Below are 23,572 nucleotides of genomic sequence, written 5' to 3' on the forward strand. Positions count from 1 at the left end.
TTTTTCCTCTCTCTCTCTCCTAATTCGCCCCACTGGCGGCCTCTGCGGACCCCTCGCACGCACCTCCAACCTGCCTCCCCCCCTCCCTCCCCCTCTCCGTCTGCATATGCGAGTCTTCAATCGCTTCACCCTTATACAAGGCCCCTTCTCCCCATCCATATGTCGGGAGGCCCTTAATCTCACACTCCCCCCCCCCCCCCCGCCACTGTAGTCGGAGCTCAGCTTCCTTTTCACCCTCTCAGGGGGGGTGTGTGTGTGGGGGGGGGGGTCCTTCTTCACATGCCATCACTTATAGAGGACCACATTCTTCATTTTTCTCTCTCAAAGCAACAAGGTAACCCCCTCACTGCCCCCCCTTTCCTCCACACACACACACACACACACACACACACACACACACACACACACACACACAGGGAGGGGGGGGGCTTTTGGGGGTTATATACAGTAGGAAGTCTTTTTTTTTGTTTTATACTTTCGGCTTTGACTGAAAAAGTGAAAAAAGTGAATGGGTCGGCCTTCTAGAAAAAAGAAAAAAGAAACACAAGGTTGAGCTCATCGACTGGTCTCAACCCAGGGCCTCCGCGGAACTGCCCTCACTCTCTGTGCCTCTCTCTCGCTCGCTCTATTGACTCTTATACGCACGTACAGTGTTCCAACCCTCTCTCTCTCTTCAACCGTATACCAACATACAGTATTCAAACCCCACACTGTATAAACACACCGGGGAGAGCCATGTCAGTGATTAGGTATTTATTTGGGTTTGTTTGTTCACACGTCACGTATTACAGTTAATGTATTTCAATAAACATTGAACAGCGCTGCCATGTATGATACAGAAAAGACTAAAACTAAAAAAAAAAGAAAAAAAAACTAAAAGAAAGAAATGCATTTAATTCTCACTTGTGTTTTATAAAAATAGTGTTGCTAGAAAAAAAGTAGAAATTAGGCGTTGTACTAATCGAACTCAAATTGGACTACACGACTATACTGAAAGTATAACAAAAAGACAAGAAAAGAAAAAAAGAATAGGGTACATTGCGTTCTTTGTCAAGCAGGGTATAAAAGGAGAACATTTCTGTCAACGAAAGACATACAACAGATGCAACAGTGAACTCTCCACCTGATTTGCTAATGGACTAAATGTTCTAAAACATGACAGATTTCTATGTCAACCATCTTGTACAGATATTTGAATAAATTAAAAACGCAAAAATAATTCTAATAACGTTACCCAAGTTTAGTTCTATATATATCAAAACTTTTTTTTAAACGCTAGTGTAGAAAAAAGAGGTATGGTGGTATCGGTGCTCGCTATATTTCTGTAATGACGATGCCCCCTGGTGGCAGAAAAACAGCAGTTCACTTTTATTTACACTCGAATGGTCGCTCAATCCAGATAACGTCACCCCAAATACACCAACCTACGCGATTCGGAATAAGATCACCTATAGCCATACTCGTATAACCATAGTAATAATCAATAAATTGCTAAGGCTCTTCTTTCAAGCAAATAATAGTCTCGGTTTATTTGTTAAAGGAACAATCCGGCCTATTATTAATAAACTATTATAATAATTATATATAATACATGTTCATGAGATGAGACATGTTCATGAGAATTTTTTTATAGTCTTTGCATGCATATCTCAGATAGAAAACTCTAATCTCACCAACGAAAATGTCATTAGTTAAATAGACTTTAGTGCTTCAAAAGTGGCATTTTGTTATCAAAGCATTCCTACTTGGAAATGGAGAGTTGATTTGGCGCGAAAAACTAAGAAAAAAATGATAGAATATATAAATAGTATGGACACAAATGAATTAGCCTTCAAATCGTTTACTCAACAGTCGTCATGTTAAAAAAAATAGATAGCTTAAATTCGTAACTGACCAAAATGAAATGTTTACTGCAAACAACACATTTGAATAGTCATGCCTTTGTTGCTCTAAAATAAATGTGAATTCTTCCACTTTTGATTTTATAATACGAAACCAGTTACACCGACTTAAGCTCCTTACAGTTTAGGTTTCATTCAGTGCATGAACTGAATCCCTGAAAAACATGATCACGATTTGATTTGCGTTTTTGATGCTGTGTGTGTGTGCGTGTGCGTGTGTGTGTGACAAAGCAAAGGTTTCTAATTGATCTTAAAACGGGTGGAAAATCCTGATTTATAACTGAATTCAATGGTGTGAGATATTCTCTGTTCTTAAATTCAGACTACACTGTGAAGCAATTTCATTTGAGTATTCCTATTGAAGATGGTTAGCAGTAGTCTGTTTAGATCTGTTATAATATATGCACATTTTAGTTTTTAGTTCATGACCACACCACCAAACCAATCGGTGATTACATAAAGAGAAACCAAAGCGATTTTCTTCATATAGTTGCCTGATTTATACATTTAAAATATTTTTAAAATGTAACTTCTTGAGTCAATTTATTCGCCGAAATTTGTATAATCAATGCACATTGTTAAAAAAGATTGGCTTGAGGCTTTATCAATATATACAATTAAATAACATTTTTAGATAACGTTTTAAAAGTGGTCTCTGAATCAAACTAAAATGGTTCCGACACTGAAAAAGAACCAGCAGAGGTCACTGTTAGGTCCAAAAATAAATGTAATCAGTACACAGTCAGTCATGAAAGTACACAACAATTTGCATTTTACAAACAATGCAGTCATGAAATAAGATACCTTCTAGTTTCAAGTGACAACAGACTCTAGGCCTGAATAATTTTTTTCAAGCCCCAGGCAAATATGAATTCAAATAGAATCATGTATCGTGAAATCATAACGCATACCTCGTCTGTAAAGTGACGTTGTTTAACCTACAAAGGATCTGTTTTGGTGCCGCTGAACGGAGCTAACAACACACAGGGGTTGGACCTTGCCTTGCGTTCATCCATACCCGCTCATTTGGATGACCTTGAGGTGAAGTCGGCATAGTGTCCCTTTATAGCAGAAAAATAAACGTGCTGCTTGGTGGGGCTTTCCTGAGAACAAACTCCATGCATATGTCTAATGCTAAACAATAACGTCATCCACTACAGCAGGAGCTACACAGGAAATGGCATTTTTGCGTTGATAAAAGTGAATTGTGAAATGCGAATCCAACACAATTATGACTTTAATATACTTTTCTGAATCTGTTAAAATCAAATTTTGGTCTAGGGACAACTATATGAGAAGGAAGACGGATTATTTTTTATAGAAATTCCTTTTACCATCCTATGGAAAAGCTGTTTTCTCACTGTAAAAAAAGAAGAAACAATACAATTGGACTTCAGCAGTTGTGATACAGGTTGCAAAATAATATCGTACCTATAGTCTAACGTCGGCTTGGTCGTGAACATATATATTCAATCAATGCACTGAAGTGTATAGGTCAGTGTAAGGTCACTGTAAACCCTGTATTAAAGGTTGTATCAGCGTCAGCGATGTTGGGTGACGTGGCAGTGAACTTCATAACACACATGCCCGTGTTGCTCCGTTTGAGAGGATCCATTGGATCACCATAGCGATAACCGCTATGGTGACATAATATAGAGTGAAGGATTCATAGATACTGAGGACAAGTAGGGGGTGCAAACAAAAAAATTACTTTAGTTCAACGACTCCAACCCTTTAATCATCGTACTGTCCGTGTCTCTTCTCACCAGATCTAATATTTAACTCACTGTCCAACTGGATTTGTCCAACCGCTACAATACGCCCGTTAAGTCTTTGAGTTTGTCTCGAGTGTACTTCAGAAGCACTCTGCGTCTATACACGTCTAAACCCTCGATGCGTCACACACACGAACCTCTAAGATTATAAATAGTCTTCGGGGATCTCCAGCGAGGAGGTCGTTGGGGTCACTATCCGATCTACACCTATATATATCCTAGCGGCGCGGCTGCACCTCAAAGCGAGTCGGTCCTACCCCATGTTGGAGCGCAGGAAGATGAGCTTGTTCATCTCCTCGGCCGTCACCTGCTGCCGGCGCTTCATGGCCAGGCTCTGCTCGCACAGCGCCACGCACTCGCTGCGGACCCCCACCGCCGGCACCGCCAGCAGCCAGAGCGCCAGGCGCGCCAGCCGGGGGAACCTCTCCCCGGCCCCGCCTCCTCCTCCTGAGGCTCCGCCCCCCGCCGCTGCAGAGCTCCAGTACTGGAAGAGGTCCGGCGTGCCCTGCACCGGGGGCTCCGCCAGGTACTGGTAGAGCTCCTTGCGAACGTGCTCACCGCCCACCCCGTTCCCCGAGGGGGTGGACTGGGTGGCGGAGGAGGGGGGCAGGGCGTTGGCCCCCGTGGGGACGCCACCACCGCCGCCGCCGCATTCGAGACGGCCGCGCTTCGGCGGGGGCGATCCGTCGCTGTTGTGGTCCTCGGCGCCCGAACCTCCCCCTCCACCGCCGCCGCCTTCCCGGGGCTCGGAGGCCATCTCGCAGGCCCGGGCGATGATCTCGTCGTGCTGGTAGGCCGGCACGGGGCGGAGCTTCAGCTGGGGGTCCAGGATCATGGCAACCTGGTGGGCGCGCTCCACCTGGCATGGGAGGAATACTAAATAATTAATACTTTAAACAACGTGGAGTGGACCGTTGAGCAGGGTCGGCTGTCGGGACACAAATACAATGGGGTGAGCTTCAGGGATTCTGGGGTGTGGCCGAGAGGCTGCAGGAGCACGTCGGCGCAGATCGGAGGCTGGGCTGGAAACCAGGAACCGCAAGGGGCGGAGAACCGCAAGGCGCGGTTCTCCGCCCCTTGCGGTTCTTGGTTTCCAGCCCAGGCTCCGATCTGCGCCGATTTGTTCATCCCTTGAATAACAGTTAGTCTCAAAGGACTTCATAGGACACATTTAAAACACCCCCGAACCCTCGCCCCCCAAAAAAGGAAAAGCTCCACTTTGTTATGAAGGAAGAAAGCTTGAGATTTTAATGACGGAGAATAATGTGGTATCTTTTTATTATGTGTTCTATGGTGTGATAAAAAAACTAAACATAAAACATTGTTCTTTTGTCCAACAAAGTGTGAGGTTTGATGATGTCTTATATCTGTGATGTCCCGCCATGTTTTTATTGATCCCACCCTAGTTCCAGGGAAGAGCAAAAAAATACGGCTATAAAAACCATGGGCTCGTTTATCAAAGCCTCAACTCCTCACGCTTCTCCCTTCAAAGCAAAGCACCGGATTGATGCCTTAAACCCTTTAGAGAAAAGATGGAACAATCCCTCCCGGCAGGAACGCCACTGGGAACCACCGGCTCCTCAAACTCCCACTCCAAGACCCCCCCGACGAGAGTGCTAAAAACAACAACTCCAGGAAGCGCTTGGTGGCTCCCCCCAGCCGCTAGTGTGCTAACCTTGCAGCGACCCGGGTTCAATGCCGACCTGCGGTCCAAAGCCGACGGCATCGAGTCTCCTTCAAACCACTTTCCTGTCTCTCCTCACTGTGCTGTCCTTAAAAAGGCACAAAAGCCCATCAAGTACGTTTTAAAGTTCAGACTGGTGTCAGAAACCCATCCCCTCCTGAACGCCCAGCTCCTTGCTGGTGAAACATCTCATCGACTGACTTGCGACTTGAGCCTTGTTATTTTCGCTTGTAGTCTTGATGGACGTGCTTTGTGGAGCTGCTCTATCGTTTGGGGATTGAGAAAGCACTTCCAATGTTATGTGTGCGCTGCAACGTTTTGCACTGCCACTAATAAAAATGTTTTTCCTAAATCCTAAAAAATCCTACGGCTGCTCTGCATTGTGTCTAGGTATTTATTTAAGAAAATTGCCACATAGTTTGTCTAGTTATTCAAATTTTCATTATGTACTTTAATTGTCCTCCGCCTCAACTTGTGAGTCGCACTGGATAAAGGCGACTGCTAAATATGTTTCCAAACAGTTTTTGTAGGTACAGCTCAAGCAGCAAGCTACCCCTTTAATCGGCACCAAACCAAAAATGTTTCCCTTTGAACTACTACTAAACTATTAAAGTTTTAGCATCATCATTAATATTCGAGCGGTCTAGGAGGCATCCAGAATGGAAGGAGCTGTGGTGTACACTATTCGTGGTTCGGGACCAAATCAAACAAAAAAGGAATGAGTACCTTGAAGTTTTCCTTCAGCGCCTCCAGGAAGTAGTGGCAGAGCTTGCTGGCCGTGCCCGCGCCGGGCTCCCCGGCCTTGGCCGTGAACAGCTTCTCCAGCCGCAGGTAGACGGGCAGCACCTGCTGCAGGGTGGGCCTCCGCTGGCTGCTGAGCTCCAGCGCCGCCAGCCGCAGCGGGGCCAGCAGGCAGGCCAGCGTGGCCAGCAGGTGCTTGTTCAGGCCCTGCAGCAGCGGCGCCGTGGCCTTGCTGCGGCCGTACGCCTCGCACACCTGCTCAAAGTGCGTGTGCACCTGGAGGAGCGACTCCGCCGTGCGGTCCCAGCACGGGGGCGTGGCCGCCTGGGCCCCGCCCTCCTCGCCTGCCGGCGACGGCGCCGGCCCGGCGGCGGCGGCGGCGGCGTCCTCGCGCAGCGACAGGCGGGTGGACGAGGCGATCTCGCGGCACGCCGCCAGCAGCTCCGCCAGCTCGTGGAGCCCCCGCGCCTGCAGGCTGTGCTTCCCCAGCACCGCCTGCACCACCGCCCCCAGCGAGCACCCGGCGCAGCGTAGGCACACCCGGCCCCGGCCCCAGCCCCCGCCCCCTCCGACTCCCCCGCCGCCCAACGGAGAGCCCCCGCCCACGCCGCCCGCCATCCGCGGCTCCGACACGTACACCGTGCGCACGTCCGACATGACGAACTCCGACAGCACGTTCTGGATCCACTGCTGCACCTGCTCGGGCCCCTCCCTCAGCTCCGCCTCGCGCACGCCCAGGACGTAGCGCCGCAGCCGCGCGCCCTCCACCTGGTGGGCCGTCAGCACGTAGCAGGCGTCGGGGCCGCGCGCCTGCGAGTGGCACGTCACGCCGAGGCCCAGCGCGGCGTTGGCGCCCAGCGCGCACGTCACCTTCACCTTCACCTGGTTGTACATGCGCGGCAGCTGCCGCAGCGCCAGCGCGCTCATGCTGCCGCCGAGGGCGTCGCGCGTGGAGTAGGCGCCGTGGCGGGCGCCCGTGTCCACCAGCGTCTGCGCCAGCTTCAGGAAGTCCTTGCCGCTGAGCACCGCCAGGGCGCTCAGGTCCGAGCACATGACGCGCAGCAGCCGCTCCGCCACCTGCTGCCGCTCCTTCTCCGGGAGCCCGTTGTCTGCAGTCGTCACCGTGGTGACCGCGGGGAGGGGGGGGGGGGGGGGGGAGGGGGAGGGAGGGAGGGACAAAGGACGGATCAATACGAAGGTCTAGAGTTGCATGAGGCTGACGGGGTGATTTGTCGTATCGCCGCTCGCTGAGTTAGTGAACAGCATTGTATATTTTGCAGGGCGTCTATATTGTGTAACATAATGCAGTTACTGTTGGTGTTTTTTTTTTATGTGCAAATACTAAACAAAAAGGAGAACGGTCAAATCCAACCGTGACCGTGGAACCGGTTCAATGTTCATAAAACATTCTTTGCTGATTTTATACACATAAGTAAATGTCCCCTTTCTTCACACACACACACACACACACACACACACACACACACACACACACACACACACACTGTGGCATCCCGCCCCTGAAGCCTCGGCCTGAACGGTCCCGTGGGACCGTGAAGGACGGGGTGTACCACCCCCACCCACCAGCCGGCGACGGAGAGCACCGGGTCCTTCCCCCCAATCAGGGTGATTGGGGGACACCTGGCCGTAAGCAGAGGAGCCATTTTAAGTGGAGGTCCAGACCAAGAGCACGGCAGAGGCAGAGACACACATGGACTGCAGAGGCTTGAGGCCCACGGAGACCCAAGCGCACCCTTATCCTGTCTTTTATAATTGCAATAAACGCCGAAGTCGGCTTAAACCAACCGTTGCCACCTGTTTTCCTGAATCCCGGCCCATTCTCCAAGCCGGATACCACAAAACACACACACACACACACCATGAAAAACTCTTGATCGATGTTCATTCATATTTGAAAATAATTGCGACTACCGTATATCACCTGTAAAGCCTGAAATAAGTAAAGGAGTTGGCCTTGGAAAACCCTGCGTTATTTTTACAGAGAGCAAAATCCAATAACGAGACTGCATTATTTTTCTTTGAAATAATGCAGCCCATTAAAATAATGGTCAATAAGCTCAGTAGAGAGCAACAACAATAAATGCGAAGGGTAATCGAAATGTTGGATTGAAATTTAACTGTGCGTATCGGACCAGTCATTGTGGTGTTAAATTTCTAAAGCAAAAATAAATAAAAAATGCACTAACAATATCTTCACAGAATATCTTCTCAAACAATCTCAGCAAATGGCAACCGCAAATAGGCTACAAAGAACAATCAAAACCGGGATTGATTTGTTTGTGTGCTACTGCAGTGTTGTTTTTTTGAACGACAATGCAGTCTCCAAAGCTAATTATACATTTATAGACTCAACAAAAACGCAACATTTTTGTTCTCCCTCTCATTTTCCACGAGTTGAAATAAAAGATACATTACTTTTTCAGTGAACACAAAAGGCCTATTTCTCTCAGATTCTGAGCACAAATTGGTTAAAATGGAAGCACGTGCACGTCGTCCTCACAAGGTTCCTGACCCGACTGCGGTTCATTGACCCAAACGTCTAGCATGGTCAAATACTCTCTTTCGATTGGCTGTTGGATGAACTTCTCCTTTGCCAAGCAAAAGGCTGTTAGTTTTGCAAAGGAGAAGTGCTCACTCACAGATTTTGAGCAATGTGTGCAAAAAATATTGAGAGAAATAGCCTTTTGTGTGCATTGAAGAAGTCTTGGAACTTTCATTTCAACATTTAAAATTTTTTAGCTATTTTTGATGAATGTAGTTCAACGCAAAATTGTGATCTATATTGATAAAAGGTTTGGTTTTTTTATCAACAAAAATAAAGTCATCCTAGTTCTGCATATCTTTTTAATACTTTTCCACCCAACAGCTCCCTTCTGGGATTCACAAAATCCATCTCATGTACATCTAACCCCCATCTTCAATGAGCTCGTTAACAGAGCGCTGGAGCCCTCCCATGCTGACTCACGGCTGGGGAGCGAGTGGTTCCTCTGAGCCGCTCCGTGGGCCTGGGCCTGGGCCTGGGGGGCTGGGGGCTGGACCGCAGAGATGGTGGTCTGGGCCCCTCCTTGGCCCCTCCACGGTGGCTCCTGGGGGCCTGAGACTGGGGGCGATTTGGGAGAATCCCCCTTGGTGTGGTTCTCGTTGTCGGCTTTAAACATAGACGGAATAACAACAACAACATTCACCACAACAGTCAAATCGAAAAGAGCGTTTGTGAGTTTGTATGTTAGACGCGTGGCATGGGATTAGAACACAATGCAATGGTTATGAGTGGGTTGAAATTAAATGAAGCAACAAAATATAGCAAAAGGAGATAAGAGGAGATGAGAAAAGCAGCAAGCTAACTTTCCCTACAGAGAGAACATTCAGACTAGTACCGATACCTTTTTTGTAATTTCAGCAGTATAAACTAGCAGTTTGACTTGCACCTTATATTTTGTCCCATTAATATTAGTTCAGGCCGATTATTATTATTAATATTATTTCAGAGCGGCTACATTTTAGTGCCAAAATTAAACAAACATGTGCACCCCCCCCCCCCCCCCCCCCTTCTCCATGCATGATGTGCTTGTTGGCATCATGCAGCCGTGCATCCCCCAGGTGTGAAGGACTCACCTGCGTGGGACTGCATGTGCTCCAGCAGGTTGTTGTAGAACTGGAACTGGATGCCACAGGCGCCACAAGTGTAGGGTTCTAGGAAATCACAAAAAGGGCCAAAAGAAGTTGGACTCCCTCTCTGGGTAGGCCAGTGAGATTTTGGCATTCGCAAAAACTCTGGACATTAGCGTGATGTTTATTGTTTTTTTTAACTGCCAATCAAGCCATTGGGCGGATGCTTTTATTCAAAGCAACTTAGAGTGAATTATGGGTCATCGAGGAGCCAGGTAGGGTCGGCTTAGCTCAGGAGGTAGAGCAGTAGAGCAGTTGTCTTGTAACTGAAAGGTTGCCAGTTCGATCCCCAGCTCCTCCTAGCTGAGTGTTGTTCTGATGTGACCCTGAGCAAGACACTTGACCCTAACTGCTCCTGACGAGCTGGCTGTCGCCTTGCATGGTTGACCCTGCCGTCGGTGTGTCAATGTGTGTATTAACCGATGTAAGTCGCTTTGGATAAAAGCGTCTGCTAAATGCCCTAATTGTAATTGTAGGGTCGAGGGCTTGTGAGGGTATCTTGCCATCAAGGATGCCCAAAGGTTTGGTGGGGTGACAACCAGGGGATTGAATCCAGTGGCCTTCGGCTGGGAGTCAAACATCCTAGCCACTAGACTATCCTGCCCCTGATTGGTCTATTTATAAAAAAAAAAAAAAAAAGAGACCAGATTTTCTCTGAGATTTTCTCTTTGGAAAGTCTAAAAAATAGACAAATTTAGCTTTTCTTTGTTGTCCTGCAGATTACCCGATTATTGGAGATACACTCATAGAGCGTCCTAAACCTACTTTACAGAAGCTGCACATTTTGTGAATGAAAAATGACTTAAAAACACTAACACCACTCACTCCGTTTTAAACTGCCCCTGCACTTTCATCTGTACTGATTATCTAGAGTGTAAGTTAGCCACGTTTCATCTTGGATTCCAATAATAAAATACTTGGGCAGGAGGGGAGATCGTTTACACCCATGGTTTAGACCAACGGCCAGTTTGTGATTGTTTTTTTTTAATCAAGCCCGAGTCAGCCATCACCAGATTTTGACACCATTATTTTAGTGGCAGTGACAAAAAGTCCCTGATTTCTATATTGAGACTAAGACGTTCAAAACTATTTTGGGTTCACTGGCAAAAAAAGGAAAGCAAAAATGAAAAGTACAAAAAAAAAAGCAAAACGTGAAAGGATTAGAGGAGAAAATGCGGAAGATGCCATGAAGACAGGGAATGACTTGATAAGTGCTCTTGGTGATGGATGGTGTCGGGACATACTTTGAGTTGTAGAGAACGTGCTAGCCACCAGGGGGCTTGTGGTTCCTGGGGAGGAGAAGAGAGGTGGATGAAACAGCGCCCTCTGTAGGCCACAGGCGGTACAACAGCATGCTCATACATCACAGTCTCTGCACTGACTTCAAGAAGAGGGCTTTCTCTTCTGATCGTTGATGCCAGAAACAGGTTGGAATAAATAAACGCTGCTTTTCTCAAGGCCATTTGGTACAACATACTGGGTCCTCTTTGAGTGGGCTAGAGATGTCGTGTTTGTTTGTATTGGCAAAACATTGTCTTGGTTTGGGTGTTGGTTAGACTACAGTAACAGCTTTGAGATCAAGGCATATAAACAGGCTGAATTGGCATTTCATTTTTCGTATCATCTTATCAGTATTTGGGACCAATTATTTCTCCTTCACTGGTTACTCTAATTGCAAGTAAAAATCTAGAATCCAGACCAAATCATACACATATCTCAACTGATTAACTGATTGTAAGAATCAATTAAGCCCACATTAGAAGCAGGCTTGACTCATATCTGTGTTCATTTAATTCAGTGTTCTGTGCAAAATATTGACAAGAGCCTTTTTGATGATACAGTGCTGCGATGGCTCATTAACAAAGTATTAACAGCAATGTTTATTATGGGATTGCGCTGCCAGACATGTTTTCTCTATGCGCACATGATGACAGATTTCTACTTAAACACCAGGATTAAATAGATAAGTGAGTGCATAAAACTTCCCATTGCTTACCACTTGAGTTCTTGGAGCTGTTGGTGTCCACCAGACTTGACTGCATTGTGCTTTCCACTTTACGAATTAACAGAGTGTCTTCGAACACAAACATGACAATAAGAGGAAATGTAAACCAGGAAAAACAAAGTGACAGCCTATCTCTGCATCGAATTACAATGGTTTTCTAAATCAAACAATCCCAAGCACTACATCCAACATGGTCGTAGTAGTGTTAATGTAATGTACAATGCACATTTTCTAACAGTATCAAAAATATGGGCCACATTTTTCATCTTCATTTCCCTTGCTTTGACCCACTTCAAGGAAGTGTGTGTGTGCGTCACGCTTTAAATAGTTCCTTTAAAGCAGAGCTCCATAGCAGAAGAGGGAGGGGGGGGGGGGGTTGATCAGGTGAAAGATACCTCAGCTAAAGACACCCTTTAAGGTACTAAAATATATTCTGTAGTCCATCGCTGTAGGATGCGAACAAGTAGGTGTAGCACACGAGGGAATGCTGAGAGAGTGAACGGTTTATTATGTATTTTTAATTTTGGGTCTTACGCCTTCCAATTTAGAATTTTACTTTCCTTTGACTGTTGCGCTTTTATCGCCATGTAATCTGCTTTTCCTCGCCCTTTGTGTTTAAAAACGCTGCTGTATAAATAAAGAGTTGATTTATTATTATACATCATTATCAGACGTGTGATGTATTTATACCCAACATGAATTGAAATGATTCCAATTCCAGCGCTTGAATAAAAATGTTGTCAGCGTATATATATATTTTTTTAAATGGCCATCTTATCTCACCATCTTGCCTAACAACATGCTGCAGTGTGAAAAAAGGAAAGAAATGTAAAAGACAAAAAAAAAAAATACACAACATTTCGTGACTGCACGGTAGAGAGGAAAGACTTACTTTTCTCCTTGCTCGGTTGACCAAATTTGTTCAAGTCAATTTTCCCTCGCTGCTGTGTGCACGGGGACTTCATGTCAAAGGAACGACCTGAAACAACAAACCAAGAGTTCTGTCCCACACTCTACTTGGAAAAGTAGTTCACTGTGACTCAAGTTGTTCATACAGGATGGGTACACTAAAAACATATTGAATGTCTGTAAAAGTTTGTGCTATACATCCAGTCATTAGCAGTTTAGTTTAGTCACTAAAATTACATATTGGATCATATATTTTCTTCATTACAATGTTTCATAATCTTTTTATATTTATATTCATCAACATAAGCCAAAGAATGTATGGCATGATAGTATTATGATAGTAGATATGCTGAAACCAGGAAAGAAAATGCATAATTCTGTTTCACAGTTTGCTTCCTAATAAAATTAAAACAGTATTTTTTCCGAGGAGCTATTTTTGGTAGCCAGACTTGTACATAACTGCAGCAAGGCCTGAGGTCAAAACATATCTAACATAAACATAATTTTAGGACGCTTTTTTATAATTTGGTTTTCTGAGCATGCTAGGACTCGGGCCGAGCCAAACATGCCCGCACCCATCATGCATCTTGTCGAGTGTGATTATCAGCTGCTTCCAATCACCCTGGACCAAACCCTGAGAAAACTAAAAGAGCCCCTCCTCCCTTTTTGGCAAAAGTCTTTCTTATGAGGATCAGATTCAATCCATCCACTTTTTTTTGTGTCTTTCATTTATGTTCAATGACTATGTATGGAATTATATTGGTGGGATTTCAAGAACTCATGCCCTGACCTGAAAGCCATTGGGCAACACAAGGAATTTGTCTCATTCACAGTTGGATTGTGTACGTCTAACAATATGAAATCCAAAAATAAATTGTTTTTAATTTAACTTATACAAAATATCAAATGTTCTGTACATCTGGAATCATAAATAGAAAAATAAGATATCAAAACACGATGGCAGTATAGTTTTACAGTAACAATGTAATTCCCTGCATGCACTCCCGTATTCAAAGCATTTACTGTGTCGCTGCATTCGCAAAAAAAAAAAAATTACAGCCAATTAGAATTCCATAAAAAAAAACAGCCAAACAAATTTCGAACAGCCTGTAAAGCATCTTATAGAAATGACATGAATGGTATTTATCAGGGCTATTCAGTCAAATAGCAGACAGATTTAGAATTTGATGTATTCATATTTAGATACAAGCCACTGAGGAGATGTAGGGGGGGGAACCTTTGCTAAAGGACGGCTACGGGTTGGACTGTAGATATGGGGGATGGAACCCAATTCCTTCCAGCTGGGAGACCACACCCCAAGCCACTAAACCGTCCTTACCCCTTATAAAAGGGCATATGGTGCAGTGCTGCACGATGTAATGCCATTTCCTTTTTCATTTGACATGCAACTTTCATTTGATAATACAAGTGCTCACCCATCGGTGTGTGAAGAGCAACGTGTTCCTGGTAGGGGTTAAAGTACTTGTACTGCTTGCCGCAAACCTCACACACATAGCTCCCCGTTTCTGAAAGGGAAAATCAGATCAAAAAGCGAGGCAAATCAGTAAGCAACTCATTGCTGATCTAATATTTTCTAATGACGTAATCTTACGTAACATTTGTTTTGGTTTTGACTCATGCTGCCTTTACGACTGCCCATTGGGCATACTGAAAACCTAACTACCCCTGGAACGAGGGATCCCTCGAGTGTGTACTTTCCCATGGTTCCTTCCCTCTGAGTTTCGGGCCTAAGTTTTTACATGCCCTTTAGTTGATTTAGGCTTAAGGGGAGTTGATAATGTGTGAGACTAACTGGGATTGAGGGCAACATAAACTATAACTCAAGTCACTCAACTGAATGTTTTGTCAAGTGTAAGAAGCTTCTTTAAAAAAAAAAAATATCATTTGGATTCATTGGTTTGGAGCCGGAGTCCCAAAAAAAAGTGGATGTTTTAAAGCAGAGAGTGGAGTCAACATAAAAATTGGGGTCACGAATCAAACGAAATCCTGCATTATTTAACACAAATAGTATATTTAAAGTGCCTGTAAATCGTCATTTTGGGTGACTTTTTTTTTGCAGTTTTTGCAGTTAGCACTCCCACCCACAGGCTTTCCCACCGATCGAAGGCCACACAACTGTATATGTGGCTCTTACATGTCTCCTGCCTCTTTTCCCTGACAGATTTGTATTTTTTTGGTTTTTCGTTTTTCGATGAGCATGTTTGGTTTTGTTAGCCACTTCTGGGAGGTGGCTTTGTGTGTTACCCCATTGTGAATCAAGACTGAAATCCTGCTACCTGACAGTGAACATGCACAGCTAAACTAGAGTTCTCTCTCCTGATTGGACAAATTGGGAACGGGATACCTATGTCCCTGACCAAGTCCCTGACTCAGTGATGCCTGTCGGAATATAGAGCTACCCAAAGTTTATTTCAACAAATAAACTTTGCTTATGTGTATAGAATAGTATGTATAGTTTTGTTTTGGATGGGATCCTGTTCTGCACTATGTATTGCCTGGCGTCACAAAGCTGCATCCTTTGAACACATAAACATCCACATGAGGTCTTACTTGGTCCAATCTTCTGATAGGGTTCGACCGGCTCTCCCTCCTTAATGTCTTCCACCGGTAACCCCACCTGCTCGTACGGATCTGAGAGGCCAGAAAGCACAAATGACAAGATAAACATCTTGTCATTTGTACATGGGTCGTGGAATTGCCACAATATTTGTTATTTTCAATTAATTTCTATAACAATTCTTTATAACGGGTTGCTTTTTTCCCCAACAACAAAAAACAATTTGTTTGTTATTTGTTAATGAAAGTAAAATGCATCCCTAGATGCCTTGCATGAATTAGTATTGTATTGATGGACACACACACATATATATATATATATATATATATATATATATATATATATATATATATATATATATATATATATATATATATATATATATATATATATATATATATATATATATATATATATATATATATATATATCAGTGGAGGCTTCTCCATTGAGGAGAGGGAGGAAGATCCTCCCTAACATTGTTGAGAATAAAAAATTTAGATTGCCCCGACTATTGTAATGAATTAATGCCCTTAAATATGACTACTTTATTGCCTTTGAATATATAATGTTCGTTTCCCTGGGTAAAGGGACATTAGCACCCCCTATCGCCTATTGACAATTACTTCAGGGAGGAACGACCTCCCTCCTTCTCCGTTGACTCCCATTCATTTTCCCGAAAGTACTGGCGGCCGGTGGATAACATGGGTTTCAATGGGAGAGAGGAGGAAAATCCTCCTCTGAGTGGGTGGGACCTTAAGGGGTCTGATTTGCGCAAAAATCTATCCGTCTGCGCTATGAACCAATAAGCAGGATCCCTGGATGTTGAGCAGTGTTGCCAGATTGGTCCGATTTCCCACCCAATTGGGCTACTTTTAACCATGTTAGGCTGGAAATATTATCATTGGGCGGGAAATCTGCCCAATCTGGCAACGTTGTCGATAACAAACCCGGTCTGCATTGCCGCGGTGCTCAGTCTGAGAGACGCAGAGCAAGTGAAATCTGCGATAGCGAGATCCTAAATGCACAATGGAAACATTGGAAACGGAGGACATTGTTAACGTCTTATTACAAAAAACATTCCATTCATTCAGAAAGAGGTAGACCACTTCCCAAAATCAAGGTCATCAGAAGTAATGGCAACGTCAGTGTTGTGAGTGCTACATGGTTTGCTAGGTACGCATGACTTACTGGTAGCATTACAAGCAATTGTAACTGAAAATAAACATAGCTAAATAACTTCAGTCAGTGAGGGCAAAAATAGGCCCAATAATAGGCCCAGATTTTTTTATTTACTTTTACAAATCAATAGTAGGCCTGATTTGACTAATATGCTTTGCATCCTTTCCTTCTCAAATTACAGTGATGCCACTGGTGGCTTTGTATACATTTTGTTCACATAACTCCCTCCCTGCTATTTTGTAGTTCACCAAAACACCCTGAAACAACTTGAGTCTCACATTCTTATGCCACCATACACCAACAGTGCAAGCAGGCCAATGGCAACCAAGCGCGCAGTCCTTCCTCCCTCACTTTAAAAACCACCAGCCGCCACTGATATATATATATATATATATATATATAGAGAGAAATGATTAGCATGGTGTTTACCATCGACCGCGTGCAGGTCCCGATGCTCCTGGAAACAGCTGTAGTACTTGTACTTCTTCCCACAGATGTCACACGAATACCGGAAGTTATCTAGATAGGGAGACAGGACATTCATTTTTGGTTTGCTTTTGATGGTCAACAAAGATTGCATATTTATTGTCCGGTAGCCGGTAGAAGGAATGAAAAGATAAATAGCACATATTTCACCTTGGATTTAATCCAACTGATAGTATGTGAATATTCATATGGCCATTGTTTAACAAACTATTATACAGTCAATCACAAAAGGAGCAGGGTCTTTCAAAATTATTCCGAAAGTATTTAAGTTGTACCCATTCATTTCCATTTAAAATTTGGCAGGGAGTGCGACTACAACTAGAATACAAATGTTATCAAAGAAAATTGACCAAAGTGAATCACTTCAAAGAACACGGCAAAAGAAGGCATTTGAAAACAAAACAAAAACCCTTCCATAAAGTGCTGTGTTTCTGGTTGATGCTTTGAAGAGGGTAAAGGGGAACAGAGGGAGCTAGCTAATTGCTATCTGCTAATTTGCTAGATTACATTATAGTTTAGCTCTGAATGAGGATCCGCACAAAAGAACAGGCCTGTGAATCATTCCTAAACAAGCTATTGTCGAGGCACGTTCGTAAAAGAGCCACGGAGAAGCCAAATCAATCACTGGCAAATCAAATCATAGCTCTGTTGGCAACATCTGACAGAACTAAGCCCCCTGGTAACACTTTTAATCTGCCGTCATTGTTTAATTAATGCTGCCTTCGGAAACTAAAGTGAACAATCGACCCACAAATAGCAGAAACGATCAATGACAAATTTGATACGTTTCAGACAAAGAATGATATAATAATTATCGTCTATAGTTGAACGTCGTGCTTAGCTTGTGGCCTTTGACTGTCGTGTACGGAAAACAAGATGGACCTACGTATTGACGTGGAGGACGATTCAACTTTTAAAACATCTTTGATAACAAGTTTAGTTTATTTTCTCCTGGTTTCATACTTCAACTCATAACATAATTAAATATGCACCAAGTCACTTTATTTTTTTAGCTCTGCCATCACTTTTGATACAATTATTTGACATTATGAGGACGTTGAAGGTATAAAAATCTAGCGACAACGCCTCAATCAACCCAGGGATGTTTTTATCCCCCCCCTCTCCTTCACAAAAAAATCTATTTAGTGTGGGAAGGTTAAAAAAAAAAAAGGCAAGGAAATCTAATCTTGAACGAAAAAGTGATGGCAACAGTGGAAACGGTAACACAGTGCACGTTTAATTTATTCCTTGCCACATGTCAAATTCAAGCAATGTGCTCCCTTATACAATCCATATGCGAGTCGTATGAATATTTTAATGACGCTGTGGTATTAACAACGGCGAGCTAAATTCCTCATAGTGCTGTTGAGAAAGATTTCCTGGTCTGTTGGGGATAAGGCTATATTTGGCTCTGGGGACTTGGTGAGATATCAAGGCCTTGTAGACCCTTGCTAAAGAAAATCCACATTTACACACAATAGGTCTTTGTAGGTCTTCCGAAAATAAAGTCTACATGGTCATCTTCAAATTCAGAAAGTTTGTACCGCTATTTTTTAAGCATAGAATCTGTGCTATACTTCACCTATGCAGTTTCCTTATTTTGAAAGTTTTTTTACAGAGTATTTCAAAACAATGTGGGTAAAAATCAAACCTGCCAAAAAGCTGTCGTGAACCACTGTTTGCACAACTACCATCTTCATTGCAAAAGTTCAAACCCCGCCCCTTTCTTCCCTTTCATTGTCCTTTTCTTGAAGAAAAGATGAGAGAGTCCATCAGAATATTAACCAAACACTGTTCTGCTAGTCTATGGTTAGTCTATCGCACCAGTCCCTAGAGGGGGCTTCCTGTATCGTCCACCAGTACTCCTGGTGGGTGTGGGTTGGGGCAGGTTCAGATGGGCAGGGTCAGGTGAGGTCATATCTCTTTTGACTGAACTGTTTTTGTGTGCCCACAACACATGGCAGAAGTGTTCGTAACCCCCCCCCCCCCCGAACCCATTGATCGCTTGGCTCCCGGTGTGCAAAGTGTCTGGCGCAAATACGACTGAACATGTTGACAAATCAAGCAGACATTCAAGTTAATTTAGAAGAAGGCGTAAAAATGGATAGTGTAGAGTCTTGTTCAGAAATACCTTGGATACCTCCGAAAAGTAAAATGTGTTGTTTTGGAGAAACCAGCAAGAGTAAGCTATATCATGATAGCAGGCCCCCCTTCAAAGCAACTGCCCAAAAAACACACAACTAGCTCACATCAATGTTAATGGTTCGCACCAACTCATTATATTACTGACACTTAATTTTATGACTGTCACGTTTTATATTTAGGTTTTTACTTTAATTATGCTATTTCGGCAGATCTATGCAAGGCGTCTTTTCAGTACAGAGAAGAGAGTACACAAAGTGAAATGTAGTCAAGTGATTATCATCATTATTCAGAACGGGCCTTTGTTGCTGCGGACTGCAGACGGCGGCCTGTTAAAGGCAGGTCAGTGACGCCGGTAATTAGCCAGCGGAAGCCGCAACTTGCTTTTCTGCTTCTCCTTTTCTTATTGTTGAAGTGTATGTGGGCGGGCAGAAAAACACATTTAAGACAGAAGAGAATCAAGAAGCAGGGGGGCAGGGAGTGCTATTAGTCAGTCCTAAATAGAACACATGCATTTGTGTCATCACTTGAAGTACAATTATGACACAGAGCATTGAAAAAAGTCCATCCCGAAAAACAACCGATTTTTATCACCTATCATGCCATATCCTTCAAACAATTACATTCATACACACATACTAACATACATACATACACACACACATATTCTTTGAAGGTTACTGGTTAAGGCTAATTCTTGGCTTGTAGTTTCTAATTCAAAGTGCAAAAGCTTTTCTTCGTAACATGTCATTTTCTCAAAAATTAAAGCATGCAGACAACCTCAGAGCATCAGAGTGGTGCTCTGCTCCATGTCCGGGAGGATGTGTTGAATGGGACTAAAACGTTCATAGTGAAAAGGGATCGCATTTCGGGACGGAGCCAAAAGCAGCCTAAAGAGAGCTTTATGCTGAGACCAAATTAGATCAACAGTCCAATAAAACCGTATATTTAGGTATGTCCTAGATGAACACCCAGTGGATTTTTGCACTGGATATAGAATTTCTTTAGTGCAAATGTGAACACAGATGTACACCTTTCAAAAGCATCTATCACAGTCGGAATAAATGTATAAAAAAAAGAATGAAAGAAAAAGTCTTGATCGTCAGAATGTCAACAATTGCTGTGAATACTAAGTAGTTGTAATATTTATCATACTTAAAGCTTTTGCAGTACATTTAATGTTTTAGCTATTTGTCAAAATTCTATTTACATCCCGACAGCAATCAGTAAAGCAAATGCTCTGACAAAAATAGGACAAAGATCTGTTATCTGTTGCTGTCAGAGGCATTGATCATTTCACTCAGCCTGAATGAAATGATTCTTTACCTCCCTACCTGGCTACAGATCTTCAAACAGGTGGCCGACAGGTTTCCAAAATGCTGGGCAGACCTATTGCTAAAGCTAGCTAGCTAGTCATGTTTTTTTGGGATTAGTTTTGGAGGGAGGCCTGAAGGGATTTTTTGTTGGTTTAGATACTTTAAAAAAAAATAAGGCCTACTCTGGCTGGTTTGTCCAAATGGCCTACCCTAGCTTTGAAGAAAATATGAAATAAACAGCTTACTTTCAAAATATGACCCATTTCCAAGTAAAGAAATAGCTAATTGTGCCAAGATGAGATTTGATTTGATTGTGCCAAAATCAAACTACTTGCCAGCTGTTCCCATTTCTAAATGCAGGAGGTTATGTTAATTACATTTGGATGGTGAATACTACTTACAATACTAATGTTCTTAAGCTTTACAAGGTAGGAGATAGGGCTTCTCGATTCTAATCTTATTTTGGTCAATATTGAAATCATTATTCAAACGATTATTTTTGAGTTTGAAAACATGATAAATATATTCAGCATGTCTCTCCCAAAAAACACTTTGAAACTGAGAACTTCGAAAATTCTAATCGAAAATTTGATTACCGGTATATTAGTTTTGTTTGCGTTAGACCATTGGTTCTCAAAGTGCGGCCCGCGGAATCATTCCTGGCGGCCCGCAATGACATACATAATTATGTAAGTTATTAAAAAAAAATATATATATATATATATATATTTTTTTTTTTTAATCAATATTAATTTAAACAAATATAAATAAATATAAAGAGAAAATTCGACTCTCTAGCTTTCAATTAAATCCTTTTACATTTTTTAGTTTTAATCCGGCTGTACATTACTTTGAAAGGGTGAACCTCAGTTTCATGATTTAGATCTCACTTGACCTCACTCCCAGAGGTCCACGGTGCGGGTGCAATGTTTTTTTTCACCACTGGGATGCTGACGGCGTTTCCCGGCAACATTTTTTTTCCTTTGGCGGCCCTCAGTCAAATTTTGGGTTCCTAAATTGGCCCTCAGTTGTCAAAACTTTGAGAACCCCTGCGTTAGACGCTAAAATCGAAATCGTGTTCAAATTTGATTAATCGCCCAGCCCTACTAGGAGATGTGAAAAGTTTTCATTTTTAGTTAAAAAAAGATGAGACCCATAATTTGTGTGAAACACCACCCCGGTGTTTGTTCGCTGTACAGAGGATCTATTGAATACGTTTAAATAAGATGCGTCGTCAATCCAACCAATTAGGAAGCCTCAAAGAAATTAATAGTCTGTATAGCGGGCTCGTTAAAGGTTGTATCAGCGATTCTAGGCCGAAACATCAGTGATCTTATTCATCTGATCTTTCCTCACGATTCACTAGCTGCCCACCCCATAAGCAGGCCGTCAATAAAACGCGTCTCTGTAGGCAGACCATGCTCAGAGATCGCACACGAAAACAAATGGTACTACCAACCACTCAAAACCAAAATAAATAGAACTCCAACCAATCACCGACAAGGGCTGGGTGTTGTGGGGTTTTGCGCTGCGTTCATGATAGTTTTTACTGGATGCAAACGCGGAAGGGGGGGGCGAGCGGGCTCTGCTTGTTTGGGATCTCGCTTTAAATATCAACAGAAGTGACGTCACCAGACATCGCTGAAACAATCTTTGATAAATAGCGTGGTAGTTATATTGCAGTTTTACAGTTTGATACTCACTGCTGGGAGCTGGCGGTAAGGCCTCTCCAACAACTGTATTTGTTTCTGCAATGAGAAAAAGATGCACATGTAAGAAATAATTTAAGTCGTTGAAAAATGGTCTTGCACATATTTTGGACCAGCAATATTATTACACATAGGAATATTTACAAAATATATCAAAACAATCTGCTAATCCAATTAAAGATGAAAATATGGCTATTGAAAGACAAATGTACTAGACTATCTGTATTCAGATAAATGGGCTACTGGTCATTTGGTCTAGATCTACCAGGTAATGAATTCCAATGACATTCTGTAAAATAACTATGCAAAAGCATCTACTATCCAGCTAGCGTCAGATCCTTTCGGACAATTGTTTTGGACCATCAAGTGAGTGCATTGGGATTAAATTGCGCCATAGCCTTTTCACAAAGATCGATAGAAAGCATGTGCTTTACCTCTGTGTGCCCTGACATGGGTCTGAAAACAGTTGTAGTACTTGTACTTCTTTCCACATACCCTACACACATAGGAGCCTACAGGGGATTGAGAGAGAAATAGGTTACATGGACAACATCTTATGTAAAGAGCATCTACACAAACAAGCACATTTTCTACACACATATCACAATGCAAACATTTTGATACCAAAATAAATCTGATGAGATGTCATTTCATTTCGATCCACATGTTTGTGGATGAAACCCACAATCATGCCTCGCTTTGCAGTTGCACCATTTAAAAAAGGCATATGAATTCTAAGCGTTTCCAATCCGATAGCAAACATTGATTGGCTGAGGCAGCCATGGAATTTGGCCCCAGGCCGCCATATAGCAAGTTGTTTGTTTAAGATACACAAACTGTCTCCGGACATAAGACTGTATTTCAGGGATTGACTGGCTTTATCAAACAAGGGATTTCATTCTTGGCACAGACTGTGAAGTATATGACTGACAGGCAGTCTGTGCACATTGGACATAGAGTAGCTAAGCCACGCCCATCTGAACGCCAAAGAGTCAAACGCAGCTACATTTGAAAAGCGTCTATTTTAATTTTAGAGTTTGTCTAATTATAATATTAATTACCACATACAGGAATTTGTTGAAAATATGTTATTGGTACAAGACTGCAAACAGCAACGGGAGTAACGTTGAGGACAGTGTTTGAGCAACTCTGTATTTTCTCATAATTTACTATGTATGACTAGCCTAGTAATTGGTATTATTTTAGGTCACCAACATGTTAACATAAAATACACATACACAGTCAGTCGACAGAAACAAATCACTCCTATTTCCATAGAACTGATTACAATGGCTTTCTAAAAATCAATTCGATCCGAAAACACACAGATGTTGTTCAGATATTATTCGTAGTTTGGTGCTAATATTCAGTCAATGAGCCAGAAGAGTAACGACGGCAAGCTCTGCAAGTGTGCTTGAGTTTTCCTCAGCACCCTGCAATCAGTGGGAGAATTC

At 42.9% G+C, this 23,572-nt stretch overlaps 1 protein-coding gene across 7 annotated transcripts in view; it reads right to left on the reverse strand.

Moving 5' to 3' along the window:
• Positions 1 to 738: 738 nt before the first annotated feature.
• Positions 739 to 23,572, reverse strand: part of znf618 (zinc finger protein 618) — a 31,267-nt gene continuing 8,433 nt past the window's right edge. For 2 of the 7 annotated variants that reach the window (XM_060038142.1, XM_060038140.1), the window contains exons 3-14: positions 22,553 to 22,630; positions 22,113 to 22,157; positions 16,895 to 16,984; positions 15,277 to 15,357; positions 14,142 to 14,231; positions 12,689 to 12,775; positions 11,788 to 11,865; positions 11,036 to 11,080; positions 9,738 to 9,815; positions 9,088 to 9,270; positions 6,087 to 7,210; positions 739 to 4,535 (exon numbers count right to left, since the gene is read on the reverse strand). In XM_060038142.1, the coding sequence (XP_059894125.1) occupies positions 3,930 to 4,535; positions 6,087 to 7,210; positions 9,088 to 9,270; positions 9,738 to 9,815; positions 11,036 to 11,080; positions 11,788 to 11,865; positions 12,689 to 12,775; positions 14,142 to 14,231; positions 15,277 to 15,357; positions 16,895 to 16,984; positions 22,113 to 22,157; positions 22,553 to 22,630 (2,585 nt within the window). In that variant the 3' untranslated portion in view covers positions 739 to 3,929. Of the gene's footprint in view, positions 4,536 to 6,086; positions 7,211 to 9,087; positions 9,271 to 9,737; positions 9,816 to 11,035; positions 11,081 to 11,787; positions 11,866 to 12,688; positions 12,776 to 14,141; positions 14,232 to 15,276; positions 15,366 to 16,893; positions 16,985 to 22,112; positions 22,158 to 22,552; positions 22,631 to 23,572 lie in introns of all 7 variants that reach the window. The other 5 variants (XM_060038141.1, XM_060038139.1, XM_060038144.1 and 2 more) reach the window with 4 other exon arrangements.

Source organism: Gadus macrocephalus, chromosome 19 (assembly GCF_031168955.1).
Source record: "Gadus macrocephalus chromosome 19, ASM3116895v1".
Classification (NCBI taxonomy): Eukaryota; Metazoa; Chordata; class Actinopteri; order Gadiformes; family Gadidae; genus Gadus; species Gadus macrocephalus.